Below are 18,545 nucleotides of genomic sequence, written 5' to 3'. Positions count from 1 at the left end.
GTGATTGGGCACCGTTCAGGTGGCATCCAAGATTGGTAATCCCGTGGCCCTATCGGGGCATTCAAATGCTACGACGCACCCCCTACATTGTAGTAGTCGATTAGACAGCCTTTGCCTTGCCTCACGGGGGTTATATTTATTGGCCCGACGCGCATACATGTGTACGTGTGAACGAATGAATGAAGGAGATGGCACCTACTAACTGCGATGGTTTGTCCTGCTTGGCTTACCCTACTACAGCGGTGGCATGATTGTGGAGGGCGATAGAGCACGAGATTTATCTATTGCCGGACCCCTCCCTCCTTGAGAGTAGGACTTTGATATCTATCGACCCCAAGCCCGTCCATCATTGCCATCATAAGTGTGCGAGCGCCCATGGAAGTTTCAACCACGAGAGAAACGGATTTGTTGCTTCCGTATACTACCGCCCCAGCTGTAGCCATAGACCGAGAGATGAGATGAGCACCTACACTTCAAGCTACTACCTATCACCACCACAATCACCACCTGCGGAGTCGCCTCGCTACCAGCAGCAGCCATATCTGCCATACCAGCCGGCTCAACAGCAACCGCAGCAGCAGCAGCAGCAGCAGCAGCATCAACCGCCGTATCAACAACAGCCACAGCACCGTGATCAACCAAAACCCCCTCCTGAGTGTCAAGGTTATCTTTGAGGGTAGCAACACCAACGGCAAAGGAAACAGCGACAGCAGTAGCAACGGCGGTAGTGGCCGCCGCGTGAGCATCGGGTTCCGCAGCGCGCAGCAGGCGGAGCAGTACGGCAACCTCGCGCGCAGCAAGACGATCCACCACACGGAGCGGCTGGCCTGCAAAGTCCAAGGCCGCTACGTGAGCCTGCGGCTCCCCTCGCGTGTGACCGAGGTCGTGGCCTGCCTAGCCGGCCCCGGTGCGGGCGCCAGCCGCGTGGGCGGGTTCTACTTCGTCTTCAGCGACCCGATCCTGGCCCAGGAGTGGCAGGACTGCCTGCCGCTGTGGCGGTACGTCCAGGGCAGCCGACGCAAGCTCTACATCGAGCGCGACGTCCGGGACGATGTGCTAAACGCTCGGTTGGGAGCGACGATGGGAACGCCTGTAGTGCTAATCGATGGTGGTGGTATCGAAAGTGAAAACTACCTCTCTCCCAATGTCGCCAGCCCGATCTCGCTGCTTTCGCCGTCCAAAACGACGACGGAGGAGGTAGTGACAATATTCAGCGCAGAGGGAGAAGAGCTTGTTGGTACTGGTTTGACGGTAAGTCGAAAAGGGGACTGACGACGAATCTTGCTCCCAAACTAACATCATGCCAGCCGACATCGAGGAAGCGACGGCGGGCTTCGTTTCTAGATGTAGTTCGACGTAGGATCAACGGGATAGGACGGTAGGTTGAAAAGGAGTTATACAAGTTGTGCCATAAACCCACCGAGGAACTTCTCCAGTGCTATTATGGGCGTTCGTCGCGAGGCGTTGGAGGTACATGGTCATTGCTGAAAGGTTATTGAAAGTATGTCGACAGAAATACCATGCAAGGATGACAACCCAGATCCCACACCAAGAACACTCGTTATGATGTTATAGGTATTCTTGTTCATTTCCAGAACCTTGTGTTGCTCGTCCGCCCGCCCCTATCTAGCGAGCGATCTGATAGTATTTTTCATTTGTGGTAAAGGAAAGATGCTGCACAAGGAAAACTGAGGTTGCTGTCATCGGGACTGTCTGTCGGGCATCAAGTCTGAGCAAGTAAATTTGTACAGTAAAGAATCGAAGTCTATAGGGAATCATAAGAATAGGCCGGTACCTGCTCAGGAAATAAACGAATCTGCCCCTGCCCCTGCCTCTGCCCCCGTACCCACAACCAATTTCCTCATCATTTTCTTTTGGCCTCGGCGGTTCTTGTATCTTTCCGATCGATTCGCTTGTCCACGGCCCCCAGCACCACCTTCAGGAGCTTTTCCGATGTGAGCGTTCCCCTCTCGCCCGCGGCGAACCAGCACGTGTCGACAATGTCGCGGATGCCGTAGCTGGCGAGGCCGTCGTCCAGCTGCTGCAAAGCCCTTGATGCGGCCTGGTCATCACCCACCTGGAAGAACTGGATGCCGATCTGGTAGCCCGGGGCGCGCAGCTCGTCAAGCTCCCGAGCGGCCGTCACGATGGGCGGCTCCGGGTCCGAGTGGGCCACGCCGTCCGTGATGACGATAATGTTGAGCGGCTTCAGGCCAAACACGTCCTCAGTCTCGTTGACGACCTTGCGGTACTTGTTTAAGTAGGGGCGGAGGATCTGCAGCAGCCGTTCGCCCGTGGGGGTGCGGCCGTTGGGGACCATACTCCCGAAGATGGCCTCCACCCGGCTCGCACTGGTGATGCCGCGGTAGCCGGTGCCGGCTTTCCCGGTCTCCTTGTCTAGCGTCTCGTTGGTCTTGTGGTTCAAAAAGTAGAGGTCCACGCCGTCCGAGTCGTGTTCCACGCAGATGGGGACGATGCCCTGCAGCACGGCGCCGACCTCGCGCCACGACGAGCCCGCCATGGAGCCGGAGTCGTCGATGAGGAAAACGGTGTCGAAGGACGCGAGGAAGGCGAACTCGTCGTCCCTGGTCGAGATGTTCGCAGCTGATAGGGCCGGGTAAGCTGCTGCTCTAGAAGAAGAAATTGCTGGATCGCGGGTAGAAGCACCTGTGGAAGAGACATTATTCGTCTCGGCGTATGCCGGCGGAGGGTCCGCCGATGTGGTTGTTGCTGTTGCAGCACGCTGTTGTTGCTGGTTGCTACTTCTCTGACTCAGACTACGACTGATGGAGAAACCCGCCCCTTTGGAGTTCTGCGTGAGAGACGAATTTTTATCCGTCGAGAAAGGATTCAGCCGTGACAAAAAACGGCTGCTGCGTCTGCTGGAATTTGACGGATCCATTTTGTATGTGATGTGTGTTCAGACGGGGTACAGGTCGATTTGTGGCGTATGAAGAGGAGAAGAAGAAGCAAGAGAGGTTGGTGTTTGAATATGTACAGGACAAACAGGAACAAGGGACAACTCAAAGCAGATGATCTACTTTGTCTTTGTTTGTCAATGGCCAGGTTGCTCGGCATACAAGGTTGGGTACCAGATAACAACAAACTTCAAAGCTTGTCCGGTTGGCAACTGCGTTGGGTTCTGGCTGGAGCGAAGCAGCCGAATAAGATTGGTTGGCTCTGTTGCACTTGTGTGTATGTGGCCCAGGCGACGAAGACGAAGATACCCCAAGACCCTTTATATCGATACGGTATCAATATCACATACGGATCTCAACAGCGACATAGTCCATCTAGCTGTGGCAAGGCAGAAATGAGCCTTATAACTTAGGCCCTCAGCCTCTTTCGGAGCGACAAACGGCTCGTGGGCTTAAGGTGTTGGGAAGCACAGCCCCCCGCAAGGCAAGGCGGCGGCGACATAGCCCCAACCCAACCAATTGAATAATGCGCCTTAGACCTGCACTGCCCCAATAACACTTCTCATCACAGCCATCAAGGATGATTCCTGGACAACTCCAGTGCCAATATTCGCCATACCAGAATATGCCTTCTCTACAACTTCTAACTGGCCCTGTAGTAAATACGTACCCGAACCCGCCACAGAAGGGAATGTGAATGGGCGCAGTAGATGTCACCGCCCAGGAAGACCGTGACCAGCATGCCACCATGTATGCCTCGGCAGGCAGTACCGGCAAACACGGAGAAAGAAGCCAATTGAAGATTACCAAGGTTTTTATATTCTGATTGTGCTGTCCTGGTGATGGCTTCTAGGTCCGTCTAAAACCTTGACGCGAGGGCTTTGGGCCTTGCTTGCTTCCTCGCTCGGCTCTTTTGGCTATCATCTTCTCTTCAGCCACTGATTTGTCCATGTGAGCGTGGCATCAGTCATTAAAATCAACGCCTGCCTAGATGCCCTTCCCTGAATGTAACGCCTGGCTCGATGTGTAGCAGAATAATAATGTGACATAATACAAGTCAACTAAAGGCAACACCCGTTTCGCCCCCTATCCTACCGAAAGATTAGGCAGTCTGCTCTGCTTTTCGGGGTGCAGGTGTAGGTGCAGGCGCTGCTGGCACCACCGCCTTGTCTCCGGCATCTGAACGGTCCATCCTGTTGTATGCTTCTTGGAGTGCCCTCTGCTCGCTCCTTTGCTGCTCCAGCACGTGCACCCAGTCTCGAAGCTGGATGTTCTTGCCTTTGGCCGAGTTCTCTCGGAACTGCCCGAGGTGGTGTGCGCTCCCCTGTGTCAGCGGGCCCTTAGCCGCGCCTCGACTGCCGCCTGAGGGTGCCGCCGACATCCCGCCCGCTCGTGGAGTGCTTGCGCCGCTTGCCGCACCCCCGGTCATCCAAGAATATTTCTTCTTCTTACCTCCCATGAACTGACTGAGCGTCGAATTCACCGTGCTGCTGGTAGCCTCTGCAAGCTTGGAAGCTACCTTCTTGCTCTCCTTCTTCGTCATTGGCTTGGGGTCAGCTGCCTCTGGCGCAGCACCCCCGGCGTGCCGGGCGCCACGGATCCCGATCTTGAACTAGTTCCGTCATCCTTTTTATCCTTGTCGGCTGCAGCATCCATGCGTTTCTGTCGCTTCCTCAGGCGTGCTTCCTCCGCATTCCGCACAGTCTTGCCGGAACCAACGACCGCATCAACCAAGGGGTTGGTCGGAGAGGCTTCAGATACAGGCGTAGGCAAACCATTGCTCATCTCGTCCGCAGGTCCTACAGCGTCATTAGCGGGTATGCGAAACTCAGGGTAGCATATTTCTTACTTTTCAGCGACTTGGTGCTTGGACTGACTGCACTGTTCGACTGAGCCAGGGGAGGCGAGAGAGCCGCATCGGCCCACTCCGGCGGGATTGCGCCATGGGCAGTTTGCTGCCGCAGGCAAGCAATTGAGTCAGCTTCGGTAAGAAGTTCACCGACACGTTCCTTGGTTGCAAGGGAAAGCAGCGCAATTTGGTCGATCAAGTAGGCATCCTTGGGAATTATGGAGCCAATTGTATCTATCCTGGTGCCCGTGGGGGTTGGAACCGTTTTCACCGTCACCGTGGGCTTAGGCAGGTTGGCAGGTTGAGTGAAACGGCCCAAAGGCATGTGCTCCTTTGTTGGCTTCGGATCCATGTTAAGCTCGAGGTTATTGCGTTTTGCAATACTCTCCAGCTGGTGGTGAAGCATTGCCGGGTCGATAAAACCCTCTTCCTTCCAGTCATGCAGTCTCGACAGAGCCAAGGCATGGGCCGCCGCATTCCATGCGCGGTCTGCGCTTTCCGCCTCGAGTTCTTCTTGCGTCCGCGCTTGTGAGTTCTCCACAGGCTGATTTGCAGGCCCAGCACCATAAAAGGTTCCTCTTCCCCCAGGTGCAAAAGCACCAAAGCCAGTTCGCGACTCAAAGTCGTTCATGAACTGCTCCTCCTCGTCCAGATTAATCCCCGTTCCCGCGAGCGTATCGTCCATATCGTATGCAAATGCCTTGGCCGGTGCCTGCTTAACCACCGGAGCCTGTCGCGCTGCATCGTTGGCGTACGGTGTGGCTGGAGGAGGGGCCCATGGTGGTGGCAGCCGTGAAGGTCGCGCTGGTATAGGAATTCTGAGGGTTCGGCATCGCGCCTGGCGTAGAGGGATGTTGCGCGGGAGGTGACATTGCGGGGGCGGGCGTGCCCACAGTAGCTTGGGATACCGAAGGGTTCATGGGGTGGGTATTGTTCGGCGAAACATGCGCTGGGTGGCTTGCAACAAGACCGCTAGTTCGATTTGGGGCCTGTCCCATCGGTTGACCTTGATGATGCGGCGAAGGATGAGGAGTGTGGCCTGGAGTGGGCGTCGACCGGCCGTTTGCTTGTGGAAGCTGGTTGTAATTCGGCTGCGGATTGTAATGAGGCGCGTTGAGCGCGGGAAGAGATGGTGACGGTAGGCCATTTGGTGTTGATGTGCCTGGTGTCGTTACTCCAGCCCCAGGACTCGCGCCCGGAAAGCTTTGAGAAAAGTGCGAGGCAGTATTTGGCGACATGCGCGAAGGAGGCAGCTTCTGCAAATTGGGATAGCTGACCTGCTGATTAGGTATTGTTGGAGAGGGAGAATGATGCTGCGGCGGTTGCTGCTGCTGTGGAGTGAAAGCCCTTGGGGCAGTCGCCGATTGTTGAGGTTGCGACATGATTGTTGTAGTTGTAGATTATGCGTTTTGACCAAGCAAATGCAGGTGGAAGGAAATACGCGAAGAAGTCGAAACCGATTACGTAGATGTTGACCGAATGTGAATGGTGTTGGTAAGTCGTCGAGGCGGAAGGTTCGCGGCTCGCGTGGTTGTGGACGAGTGAATCGGATAATCAGAGAATCCACCTCAAAAAGCACCTTGGGTACCGTCTGCTGCCGCCAGAGCTCTTCATCACACGCGGGAAGCAGATGCGCAGGCAAGAGCCTGTCACCACAGAGATCCCGTGAACACCCCCATCCGACGATGGCGCACCGTCAAGCTGGTCTCTTCTAAACCAGGTGCAAGAGGAAGCGGGTATGTATACGAATGCGATTTCGACGCGACAGCCGGCGATCGTAGGAACGTGGGTTGGACGCGGGAGTCAGTAGGTTGGCAATGGTTTAAGTGAGGAGGAGGTTTATTCGCCAGAAGGTCCCAAAATCACCAAAGTCAAAGTCACAGCTCTCTCTCTCTGCGTCTGTTCTGGCCCCACTTTATTTCGCTGCCTTGCGCGACTGGGTGATTGAATTGATTGTGGCTGATTGTTCTGACTAGTAGCTATTGGTCGGCTAGCAGCCACACCCTCTAGCCACAGTCTGACACAGCGGCATTTGGAAAAATCCGATAAGTCGGTAAAGTGGAGAACAGCTCGATCTGCCTCGCTACAGTACATACTTACTAATACATACCACATACATACATAGCTAAATTCCCCGTCGAGCGCGCCCGCCCCAGTCCAGCGCGACAAGCCCATGCATGCGTGCCATTTGATCCAGCCAGCCCAGCCAGCCCATCCCGACCGACCGACCGACTACAGCGCAAAGGAACCCCCAAGAACTTGGGTTCAAGCAATGCGCGACAGCTAGCCCTTTCAACCTCAGCGTGCCAGCAGAGAAAGGTCGCCTCCAATAGCATCTCTGATCCCACCATAGTAATCGGCGAACACGACGACATCCCGCATCCTCCCTCAATTACTGCACCATGGCTGCCAAACGAAAGGCAGCGGGCATGGCTGCCGCCGTGGTCGAGGAGCCCGTCGACCCTGCCGACGAACTCATGTTTCTTGCTCTGGGGGGTGGCAACGAAGTCGGCCGATCCTGTCATATTATCCAATACAAGGGCAAAACTGTCATGGTACGGTTACCTCACTGGCCTCTCTCTGCTACGCGCTCACATGCTAACGTCGCATTCGACAGCTTGATGCTGGCCAACATCCTGCTTATGATGGCCTGGCTGCGTTGCCATTTTTCGACGACTTCGACCTGAGTACGGTAGATGTGCTCCTTATTAGCCAGTAAGTGTCCCGACCACCCATTCCCCATCCACTTGTAATACGTAGAGCATACCTCGAAGGCATCACGGCGGGTCTCGTAGGGCAAGGAGGCTTCCTAGACCTAGCAACCTCCATTGGAAGAAGATCCTGCCAGTTTCTAGTTGCATCATTTTGATCATCAGTACTCGGACTCGGCGAATGTATCCAGCTAGCAATATAGAAGTTATTCCTTTTCATGTTGCCCGTTCTATCCCGTCCTGATCGCCGTGATGTCTCGCTATGCTCTTCCACATATCCTGCTCTATCACAGGCCCCGTATGGGATTCTGCATATGCTGATCTTTTCAAAGTTTCCACATCGACCACGCTGCCTCTCTTCCCTATGTGTTGGCCAAGACCAACTTCAGAGGGCGCGTCTTCATGACGCACCCAACCAAAGCCATCTATAAGTGGCTGATTCAAGACAGTGTGCGGGTGGGAAACACATCATCGAACCCAACATCGCAGCCAGTATACACTGAGCAGGACCATCTCAACACTTTCCCCCAGATCGAGGCCATTGACTATCACACCACACACACCATCTCTTCCATCCGCATTACCCCCTATCCTGCCGGCCATGTCCTCGGTGCTGCAATGTTCCTGATCGAGATTGCCGGTTTGAAGATTTTCTTTACAGGCGATTACTCGAGAGAGCAGGATCGGCATCTGGTTTCGGCTGAAGTCCCCAAAGGTGTCAAGATCGATGTCCTCATCACTGAATCGACATACGGCGTTGCCAGTCACGTACCTCGCTTAGAGAGAGAGCAAGCCTTAATGAAGAACATCACTGGCATTCTCAACCGCGGAGGGCGAGTGCTCATGCCGGTATTTGCTCTGGGTCGAGCACAAGAACTCTTGCTCATCCTGGACGAGTACTGGGGCAAGCACTCGGAATACCAGAAGATACCCATTTACTACGCCAGTAATCTGGCTCGTAAGTGTATGGTCGTCTACCAGACATATGTCGGTGCTATGAATGACAACATCAAGCGGCTGTTCCGTGAACGTATGGCCGAGGCCGAGGCCGCCGGAGACGGCGCTGGCAAGGGTGGCCCCTGGGACTTTAAATACATCCGATCCTTGAAAAACCTAGACAGATTCGACGACGTTGGAGGTTGCGTCATGTTGGCCAGCCCCGGTATGCTGCAAAACGGAGTCAGCAGAGAGCTCTTGGAGCGTTGGGCCCCAAGCGACAAGAACGGCGTCATCATCACTGGTTATAGCGTGGAAGGCACGATGGCAAAACACATAGTCACAGAGCCCGACCAGATACATGCAGTTATGTCTAGGAACACCAACGGTGTTAGGAGAGGGCCAGGTGGCGATGGAGAGAAAGTCATGATTCCCCGGAGGTGCACTGTTGCAGAATATTCCTTTGCCGCTCACGTTGATGGCAACGAGAACAGGGAGTTCATCGAAGAAGTCGCAGCGCCAGTCGTCGTAAGTATTGTGCATGCCCCTCGCCCTTTCCGTGAACTTTGCTCAATTCGTTACAGATTCTTGTGCATGGCGAGCAGCACAATATGATGCGCTTGAAGTCCAAGCTTCTTTCTCTCAACAGCGGAAAACCCGAACAAGAGAAAACCAAGGTGTACAGTCCTCGCAACTGCGAAGAGCTACGCATCCCTTTTAAGGCCGACAAGACGGCCAAGGTAGTCGGCAAGCTTGCCTCCATCCCACCTCCTAACAAGCACCACATGCCCGATAATTACGACGCGCCACTGGTCACGGGTGTGCTCGTTCAGAATGACTTCAAGATGTCCGTTGTGGATCCCGAGGATTTGCGTGAATATGCCGGCTTGACGACATCTATGATTGCCTGCAAGCAACGCCTGACGTTGAGCGCAGCGGGTATTGATCTCATCAAATGGGCTTTGGAGGGAACATTTGGAAGCATTGAAGAGTTGCCCGAGACCAAGAAGCGGGAGTCCAATGGGGCAGAAGAGGAGAATGGAGACGAGAAAATGGAGGACGCCGATGAGGAGGTTCCTCAGACCATGGCGGCATACCTCGTCATGGGCTGTGTCACTGTGCGGTACCAGAACAATGGCGAGGTGGAGCTTGAGTGGGAGGGCAACATGCTGAACGACGGTATTGCCGACGCCATTATCGCGGTGCTTCTGTCTGTGGAGTGCAGCCCTGCTGCGGTCAAGCAGTCAGCTAGTAAGAACCCGCATTCTCACGAACTGCCGACGCGGAACCTTCATGCCCATCTCACGCCACATGAGCGACTCGAGCGCCTGTTCCTCTTCCTTGAGGCCCAGTTCGGCGCCGACGCCGTCTCCCCGGTCGCGGTCCCCAAGCTACCGCCCCCTACCAAGGAGGAGAAGTTGGCGATCAAGGGCGAGGCAGACGCAAACTCGGAGGCGTCCATGGAGCTCTCGGATGATGGCGAGGAGGAGAAGGTGCTGCAGGCGCGGCAACAGGCCGAGATCGAGCGGCTGCACAAGATCGGCATCCCCGTCCCCGGCGTGACGATCAAGGTCGATAAGATGGTGGCCACGGTCTGGCTGGAGGATCTCGAGGTCGAGTGCGCCAACAGGGTGTTCGCGGACCGTGTCCGGGCTGTGGTGGAGAGGGCGGCCGAGGTCACGGCGCCGCTTTGGGGATAAAGTGGAGAGGGGTGGTGATGGTTTCTTTAGGAAAGAAAAAGCCAAGCGGCGTTTGGCGTTCGGATGGGTGAGACGTACTCGAGCCTTCGCAGTTCTACGACGGGGGATGACACGGCTGCACGCTACACGCCACACGCTGAGTAGACATGACCCGGTCCCAGTGCATGCATGCATCTTGCTATTATTCTATAGATAGATGCAATTGACTCGTAGAAAAGGTCTTGATCGCTGCGTTTCATTGACCATGTCGTCAAACCCTTGGTCAAACTGTCGTCGAGATGCCAAGCACCCAGCGTTGATTTACCAGGGGTGCTGGCTTGTATTTTTGGCTCCCGTACTGTAGAAGCAAAAGTGACACGGTTCATCCAATGTATGAAACTGTCCGAGATATCACCCGGCAGGGTTTCGGCGTAGGGGTGTGTTGACGAGGACTTGGCATCGGCGGTATCGGGCTGGTCCACTTTCGACAGGCGGCACCCCCTCCGGAATGCCCGGCTTGCAGACGCCGGCGTCCGTTTTGCATTTCGACATCTCCCTTCACGGCCAGAAACGGTTCTACTTCCCAGGCCAGTAGCTCGCAATCACAACTCAAATATTCGTCATGGCAATTGCAGTAAGTACGCCAACATCTCCCCCAAGGCTGTCGATGACGTTGACCGGAAAGCAGGCGGTGGGGCAGATCTGCTCAACCGCCTCCATGGCGCACAATCTGGAGCAGTGCGTCCGACTCGTCTCCAAGGCTGCGGCAGCTGGTGCCAAGGTTGGTTTCCATTGTACCCAATGGCTGTCGTCGTCGGCAAACCACCGAGACGCGGCTTCTGGAGCTACTCGGGACTCAATGTCCTTGTCCAGCGGTTAACCAGTTCGGCCGATTAGGTCCTCTTTCTGCCGGAGGCGTCTGACTACATCGCGACCTCCGGGGCCCAGTCTCTTTCGCTCGCAGAGCCTGTAGCTCGCTCTCCTTTCGTCACTGGTCTCCAGTCGGCGGCCGCTAAGCACTCTCTTGCGGTACATGTCGGGATCCACGTCCCGGTGCCGGTGTCGGCCGTCGCCAAGTCCTCCATCATGAGCCCTTTACTCACCGCCGCACCCCTGTCAGCAGCAGCAGCAACAGTAGGGAGCGGTAGTAAATCGCCTGGCGGTGACGGAGGAGCACAAGAGACAACAACGGCAACCAAGCTCTACAACCGCACCATCTGGATCAACGAGGACGGCTCCCTGAATGAAAAGGCGTCGTACGACAAGCTGCACCTCTTCGACTACGCCACGCTGCGCGAGTCGGCCAACACGCAGGCAGGCGCCGCCTTCACGCCGCCCTTCGCGTCGGCGCTGGGCCGCATCGGCAGCCTCATCTGCTTCGACCTGCGCTTCCCCGAAGCAGCGCTGCGCCTGACCCAGTCCCCGTCTTCCGCCCCGGATCCTGCGCAGATTCTGCTGTATCCCTCAGCATTCACGGTGCCCACGGGGCGGGCCCACTGGGAGGTCCTGCTGCGCAGCCGCGCCATCGAGACGCAGAGCTGGGTCGTCGCCGCGGCGCAGGTGGGGCAGCACGGCGGCGAGGGGGTGCGGCGCGTGAGCTACGGGCGAAGCATGGTGGTGGACCCGTGGGGCCGGGTGGTCATGGAGCTCAAGGGAGTGAAGGACGTAAACGGCGGAAAGGGGGTGGAAGAGCGGCTGGAGGCCGAGGACGGAGCCGTCGGGGAGATGGGGCTGGTGGATATCGATCTCGGCGAGTGGGAGCGGGTGAGAGAGAAAATGCCGCTGGTGCGGAGAACGTGAGTATTTCCTCGATCCTGTACTGAGGGGGTGGCTGCCTCCTTGACTGTGTAGTAGGGGGCTAACGATGGTGTCTAGTGACGTATATGCTGAGATTTGATTTGGAGATTCGAAGACCAAGTCTGGAGAATGTCAACAACGAACATCAACCTATAGGCTACTTTCTAGATGATTTTGATGATGAAATAGTTGAAATTCAGAGAAGACCTTTACGTGATAGTTTGAGCCTATAGTAAATCATCGCCTGAGGCCAGGTCGATAATCTTGTCTTTCTACAGAGTGTTGGGTTGCCCCTTTCCAGATTTCCCCCAAGTGTAGATTATATGACACGCCGAAGGAGACCCAAGCTACTATAATAGGAGCGAGGTCCATCTATGGTCAGACTGGTGGTGTTTACCAGATCTTCACATCAATAGGAGGCCCATCATACCGCAGTGGTACTGACTCGCGCATCGCCTCACCCCTGGCCGGAAACAACGACGTCCCTCATCCTACATCAGACGGCCGTTTACACATCACGCCTGCGAGCCAGATCAACCACTGCGACAATTACTCTTTCAACCAGGACACCTGTCTGTTTGAGTAGAAAACTCCAGGCCTACGCAGGCTGCGCAAGTCACTTTAGTTGGACAGACCATGATCGCGAAAAGCCAGCACACGTCTGTGTATGTGTGTAACAGCTCGGCTGCTTCTAGCGTAGACTTCAGCTCGCCAGAAAACTCTTCGCCTATCGGGCTATGGCCCGCAGGTGCAGTCATTTGAATCGTGCTTGTGTGCTTTAGTATGAAAACTTAGGTCGAAGTTCATGCAACCAGGCTCTCTCCGCGCCACCCCATCGACGATCAGATTCCTGACAGGTGAGTCGACAAAAAGAAAGGCCTAACGTCATTGGTGATCGGGCTCGGCGGATCTGGACTTAAGGGGTTCCGGTTGGCGTAACGGGATGGGGTCCGGGGGTACCTGCTGAGCAAACATGCAGTACCAGCGTACTCCGGGCCCGGCTATGTGCGCTATTTGTCCCGCATAAGCAATATATCTGGAGATGTCCTGCGATACATCATTGCCCGGCGGGGAGGGCTGCCGTTCGTCCTGTCCCTGAGTTAGCGTAAGCGATCATCCGATCATCCCGTGCGTCGTATAGTATACAAAAAGGAGGCCTAGGCTGGCCGGCCGGGAACGCGCATAATGTATATAGGAGAAAGAAAGAAAGAAAAAAAAGACAAATAACAAAACACGGGACAACAAGCCGAACTCTGCACTTCAGAGGGGGTCTTGGGGCGAGTAGCTGCGCGCAGCACACGCGTGGTCCCACGTGGCATTTCGGTATGCGTGGCGTTGTTGTTTTCTTCCATCCTTTTGAATCTCGCATCTCACACTAGATAGGGGAAGACAAGAGATGGAGGAAACAGAAAAAACGACCTGTCACCCGATCGTACATACATGTTTGTCCCTCGTCCCGCTTCTTCTGGATTTTCCCATTGGCCGCATGCGTAGTCATTCATCCGACCAGAAACCCGTGTTGAACCTCGCAGCGCATATGCAGAGTGCAGGTTGCAGATGCAGGGCAGGCAAGGGAGTAGGTTGGGCAAGGCCAGCCTCCCCAGCATCGGAAGATTATTCCCAGGCCACCGGGTAAGAAGGAAAGCAATAAATCAGGGTGAGGAGCTGAAAGAGCGCGTGCGCCCGCACCGCAAAGAAGCCGCATACCTAACTACAGTGAGCTAGATATCACCATCAGGGTTTTCGTGTAGTTTAGTCGCACCGCTTTTCTCCCCGATCGCTTGACCTTGATTCGTTTTCTCCCAAGCCGACGTGTGCAGTAGCAAAGCAGACCCAGCCAATGGCTTGTATCTACCTACTTCCAACTGCACATACATAGCCACACGCATGGGGTGGCTACAAAGATCTGCCGGGACCTAATATAAGCGTAGCCGGGTGAGGACGATATTGCTCTTCTCTTCGTGGCACAGCACGTGCTTCATCATTCTAACACAAGAGTCAAGCAAGACTGCACACACAACAGCAGCCTGCTTGACGGAACCCTTCTGGAAGATTGGGAGAGATACCTAGGCTGTAGGGAAGGATGATCTGAGAAAGCACCTGTGTGTGGATGCATCACAGACGGGGCGCATCCGATGGCTGGCTAGCAAACGCATGAACGACGACCCCTTCTTCTGCTGCTTCTTCTTCGGCCGTTCTACCCTGTACAACCTGCAGCAGGAAGATGCATTCGTGGGGGGGTTTTAAGGGGGGGTTAGATAGGCCAGACCAAAAACTCCACGCTGCATCCAACTCACCATCTCCCTGCCTAAAAAGGGATGATGACATGGGCGTCAGCTTACGCATCTTACAATGGGCAAATTCGGAAGCTGTGAACTCCAATGAGAATGGCCGGTGTGAGACTCCCAGATAACTTCGGTCCCAGCGGTAGTCGAGATGACAACAGTATTGTTCGCCGCCGTCATCGATAATGCCCATGAATACGGAGGCGAAGGTTCATCGCCGCCGCCCCCACACCGGATAGAGAGAGAATGAAGGCTGTAATGTTGCACGCCTGGGAAAGGCAGATGTGGTTGATTGGGTAGCGGACCTGAATGGATCGAGCATCTTGTTGTTTCTATTTCAGGGCTGGCTGGCAAAGGGCATGCAGTAGCTTCAAAGAGGGTACTTACCACCCAACTGCCACCACGCACCACGCCCTCATCCTCGTCCGCACCCCTGGGATTCCCAACACGCCATTCGTTGATGCTAATCAATCCGGGAATGAGGGAGGGCGCACGATTACGTCGAGTCATCGCACAATGAAAATAAACATACAGATCCTGCTCACTCTTCTCTGTGCGGCACACGCACGCCCAGATTGGATGAAAATACGAGCCGAAAGGGACAAGGGGAGGCAGAAGAATCCTGGTCCCCTCCCGAACTCGCCAAGGGCACACACCCAGTTTCCCCGTGGTAGAACGGCGGGTGCTCGTTTGTCCATATCGAGAGAAGGATATAGAGAGTAGAGGTACATGCGCATTGCGGAGGTAGCGTCGCAGTACCGGTACTTGGACTTGCACACCCGTACCGCGGTACGTGGTTCCTGACTTCCGCCCAGAGACTGGAGTGATGCATCACTTTCCCAGCACGCGGCGCGACGCATCGGCTTGGCTCCTCGACAATTTGGTTTGGTGGGTGTACTAAGTAAACGCAAATGTGAAAGTGAAAGGGGAAAAAAGGGTGCATACATAGCCCGTACCTGCATTAATCGGCGAGGTGGCGTAACACCCGTCACCCGTAGGCGTGTAGTTGTAGTAGTAGTGTCTGCCATCAATCTGATCTGGCGGCGTCGCAAACCAACGACGCCGAAAGAAAAGAAAAACCCAAAATCAAGCCACCCACAGCGGGATCGCTACCCGGCAGAAGGTTTGTAGAAAGAGGATGATTGCGCCGGGATTACGAGTCATCAGCGGCGAGTGAATGGGCAACTGATGATGATGATCAGGGATGCATTGTGGGGAGTCTGTCAAATTGGCACCATCCTTCTTCTGTCGATTTGTTTCTTCTCGAAGAAGTAGGAAGGTGGTTAGCGTCAGGGTATTTCACCCGTAATGATGTTGGTCAGGGGGGAAGACTACTCCTTCCAGTAGGGTAGGTAGAGGGTACGGCCACGATGACTTCTCGATTGGGGCCTAGGCCGGGCGGATGGTTCCGGTCACCCATCCGAGCCGAATATATGTACGCCTCTGCGTGTACCTCTCTGGATGCCGAGTCTAGCTGATACTTGAGTATGACCCTGGATGGTAACCGAACGTCGTATGTGATGATAGGGCACGGATGTGAAGGGAAGCAAAGCAGAGCAAAGCAAAGCAAGCCTCAATCCATTATGTATATCAGCAGCGTCTTATAGTTTGCAGAGTTTTCCCCATGGCTTCTTTGTTTCATTTCTTCTTCTGCCTCCTCGTCCAGGTCTTTGGCCGCCGCATCGCCGCAGCTACAGGCCATCCAGAAGCGCCTTTAACAAAACACTGCACACTCTAATTTCTCTATGTACTAAAAGATGTATTCTAATTAATAATATATAATGTTATTACGGCCCTTTTACCAAGTAGTACTTGAATATAGAGCATTTTGTCGCTTCTGGCCATCTACCTTAGCTTGCAGCCTGACAGACAGTGCCTCCAACTTTTTGGGGGGGCTTTAGCGGTAGCGGACTTGCTATCGCCCAGCCGCCTTTCCTCTTCAAGTCAGCTCTTTGTGGTAATGACCCGAGAGTATGGTTTTCGGGACTCATGATCATGCGAGCTCCTTATTAACCTTGCATTAGCCTTGCAGTTGGCTTGAAGCCCCTAGCCAGGAAGCCATCCCTTATCACCGACAATTGTGTTGTGTACATTGAGCGTCGACGGAAGTTGATATTAACTGGAATGACGGGATCGAGGAAATCAATTCCCGGATCGAAAACGTGAAAAAGCCAAGGCGGCTTAATCGCAATCAATCACCAGAAAAGACGTTGAAAAGGGCTCGGCATTATTTCATCTACCTACGGTGTTTGCCATAGACTAAGCGTCGCGGAATTGCTGCGCCGTCTTGATTTTAACCCCCCTCTTAAGGTGCCGTAGCCAGCAGAAGAAAAAGAAAGCACGAAGCAATAGAAGTGACGAAGCGAGAATTAAGTTTTGATGCAAAAGAATAGAGAAATTATGACAGATGCGCAACCGACTTTTTTGAGTTTCGAATATTGATTTCCCTTCACTGGAATGCATTTTCTTATTTTTGTGTGTGTCTGTTATCTTGGATCATGCACCTAATGAAATCTCACCCCATCGTTTTGCAGATGGGTGCCGAGGTCTTCTGTCTATGCATGTCTCTATTTTTGTCTCATGTGTGAAGACGTGTGGCAGAGGGATGCTTGAACAATGCGCACGTCAGGGAATCCTATTCGCCGCCGAGGTAGGGAGGTCTCTTTACATATGCCCTCGCCCCCCTTTCGGATCTCTTGCAGTGTGAGCCGAAAGTCTGTACACAGTCGTTATTGCTGAGAAGCTCCTCTGTTTGCTACTGCTGCTGAGCCAGCGTGGGCATCAAAAGGAGCGCCAGTCGGTGACGTCCTGAAGCAGAACTCATTTCGACCGGATTCTTGGTAGCCTATGGGGGAAAAGCAAACAATCCAATCCCTGGCAGTGCTGCAATGAGTTTCCCACATAGCACACTATGCAAGGACGCTTAGTTAGCCTCATACTACTATCCAACTGCCATGTTTCACTTCAGTCGCTAGGATCAGGTTGCTTGCAAGTCATTGTAAAGTGTAATTGGTTTCTTTATTCTCTCTGAAGCACGCTCCTCACTATACTCTCTAAACCAGGGGGTTCTTCTATCAACCTGGTGCCAGCCCAGCGACCAACCACATGGCTGACAACCCTCAAAACAGGAAATGAAAATCGCTTGTTGAATCAGGGTCGCTCTTCCTCCCAATTCCTTGCCACATACATTGTACAAGTGTCCAAACGACAATGACGACCGACCCAGAAATGTATCTGGTAGCCCAAACCAAGCAATATGAGTACAGAGTGCCACCACGTATCCTATCCCCGTGAAGGGATCCGGAGGAGGGGTGTGGCGGGGTACAAGAAACAAACAAAAATCAAAGTCTATATGCAATCCGATCCCATATTCTTTTCCCAGCCCAATTCCCTTTTTTGTAAACCGTACCAGAACCTGTCGCGAAAGGGGCGGATCCCCGAGAAATTCCAATCATTGTGTGCTGTGACCACAACCATAAAACCAATTCACGTGCTGAACTGAAAGGGGGTATTAAAATGTGTGGCATGCGCTGAAGTGGCCACCGTCAGGGCTGAAGACCGGTCGTGGTGAGCCGATAGTCGGGGGTAGGCATAGAGTATTGCCTTTCACTCTCACAAGAGTCGGGACTCCGAGTGCGCAGGTCCCCAAATGTGCAGCGGAAGTTGCGGAAACTCCCAAGACCCTGAGGTGTGGCCAAAAAATAATAAAGGAGACCCTGATGCCGTTTCCGTCTAAGAGTAACGCCGTGGTGAAAAACAAGCCCAAGATAGTTCGAAAAAGCAAGCGTATGAGATCTGGTATCTCATTCCCTGCTGAATCCAGGCGGCAGCGAGCCGAAGTAGTGTATATCGTATCGGATCGGAAGATGGTGCATTAAAGGTATATCGGCATACTGACATTGCAGTCAAAAAGTTGTTGTACAGTCGAAGCGCAAGTGATTAAGCACTAGCGAGCACACTCCACCGCGTGGAGCGGATGCTAGTGTTGCGATATATTCGACAAAGTGAGGGTTGGCCAAGTTCCTCGTATTAGACATAGCATTGTAAAGCCGGAGTCGTGATCGCATTGTTCAAAATTGGTCATAATGTGAACACATCGAGACTCTTATGATGGCTTAGGGCGAGGGGGAGGCTTGGGCACTCCAGTTGTGTCGTATGCACCGCGACCCATGTTGGCGAAGCTTTGCAACTCTGTGTCAAACATGATGATCTGTATGAGGGATGTGTGCTGCTGAAACAAAGCTATGGTTAGCCAAAAATACACGAATTAAGTATGCATGCGTCTTTATATGGATCTATTTTGAAAGGCATTGTTGCCATCCACCCTATGATAAGGGCCGTGAAGCCCAGAGGCAGGGGGGAGCAAATAA

The 18,545-nt window shown here is 54.0% G+C and overlaps 5 protein-coding genes across 5 annotated transcripts; 3 read left to right on the top strand and 2 right to left on the bottom strand.

Moving 5' to 3' along the window:
* Positions 1-458: 458 nt before the first annotated feature.
* PG998_009448 (uncharacterized protein) lies at positions 459-1,272 on the top strand (the record flags this gene model as incomplete). Its single annotated transcript, XM_066876264.1, has 2 exons — positions 459-514; positions 576-1,272. The coding sequence occupies 2 exons, from the start codon at positions 459-461 to the stop codon at positions 1,270-1,272; spliced, it is 753 nt and encodes a 250-aa protein (XP_066728420.1).
* A 592-nt stretch (positions 1,273-1,864) lies between these two features.
* On the bottom strand, positions 1,865-2,902 carry PG998_009447 (uncharacterized protein; the record flags this gene model as incomplete). The annotated part of the gene is made up of 1 exon (XM_066876263.1): positions 1,865-2,902. One exon carries the CDS (start codon positions 2,900-2,902, stop codon positions 1,865-1,867), a length of 1,038 nt encoding a protein of 345 aa, XP_066728419.1.
* Positions 2,903-4,020: 1,118 nt separating this feature from the next.
* Positions 4,021-6,149, bottom strand: PG998_009446 (Tpa inducible protein; the record flags this gene model as incomplete). The annotated part of the gene is made up of 4 exons (XM_066876262.1): positions 4,021-4,475; positions 4,532-4,717; positions 4,768-5,585; positions 5,638-6,149. The coding sequence occupies 4 exons, from the start codon at positions 6,147-6,149 to the stop codon at positions 4,021-4,023; spliced, it is 1,971 nt and encodes a 656-aa protein (XP_066728418.1).
* Positions 6,150-7,169: 1,020 nt separating this feature from the next.
* Positions 7,170-10,114, top strand: PG998_009445 (uncharacterized protein; the record flags this gene model as incomplete). Its single annotated transcript, XM_066876261.1, has 4 exons — positions 7,170-7,322; positions 7,385-7,482; positions 7,811-8,942; positions 8,999-10,114. The coding sequence occupies 4 exons, from the start codon at positions 7,170-7,172 to the stop codon at positions 10,112-10,114; spliced, it is 2,499 nt and encodes an 832-aa protein (XP_066728417.1).
* A 697-nt stretch (positions 10,115-10,811) lies between these two features.
* Positions 10,812-11,893, top strand: PG998_009444 (carbon-nitrogen hydrolase; the record flags this gene model as incomplete). Its single annotated transcript, XM_066876260.1, has 2 exons — positions 10,812-10,874; positions 10,991-11,893. 2 exons carry the CDS (start codon positions 10,812-10,814, stop codon positions 11,891-11,893), a joined length of 966 nt encoding a protein of 321 aa, XP_066728416.1.
* Between the last annotated feature and the right edge of the window lie 6,652 nt (positions 11,894-18,545).

This window comes from Apiospora kogelbergensis (genome assembly GCF_038363985.1).
Source record: "Apiospora kogelbergensis strain CBS 113332 chromosome Unknown utg000006l_segment0_segment0, whole genome shotgun sequence".
Lineage (NCBI taxonomy): Eukaryota > Fungi > Ascomycota > Sordariomycetes > Amphisphaeriales > Apiosporaceae > Apiospora > Apiospora kogelbergensis.
Note: the sequence above shows the minus strand (reverse complement) of the source record. Positions and strands in the feature narration are given on the sequence as shown.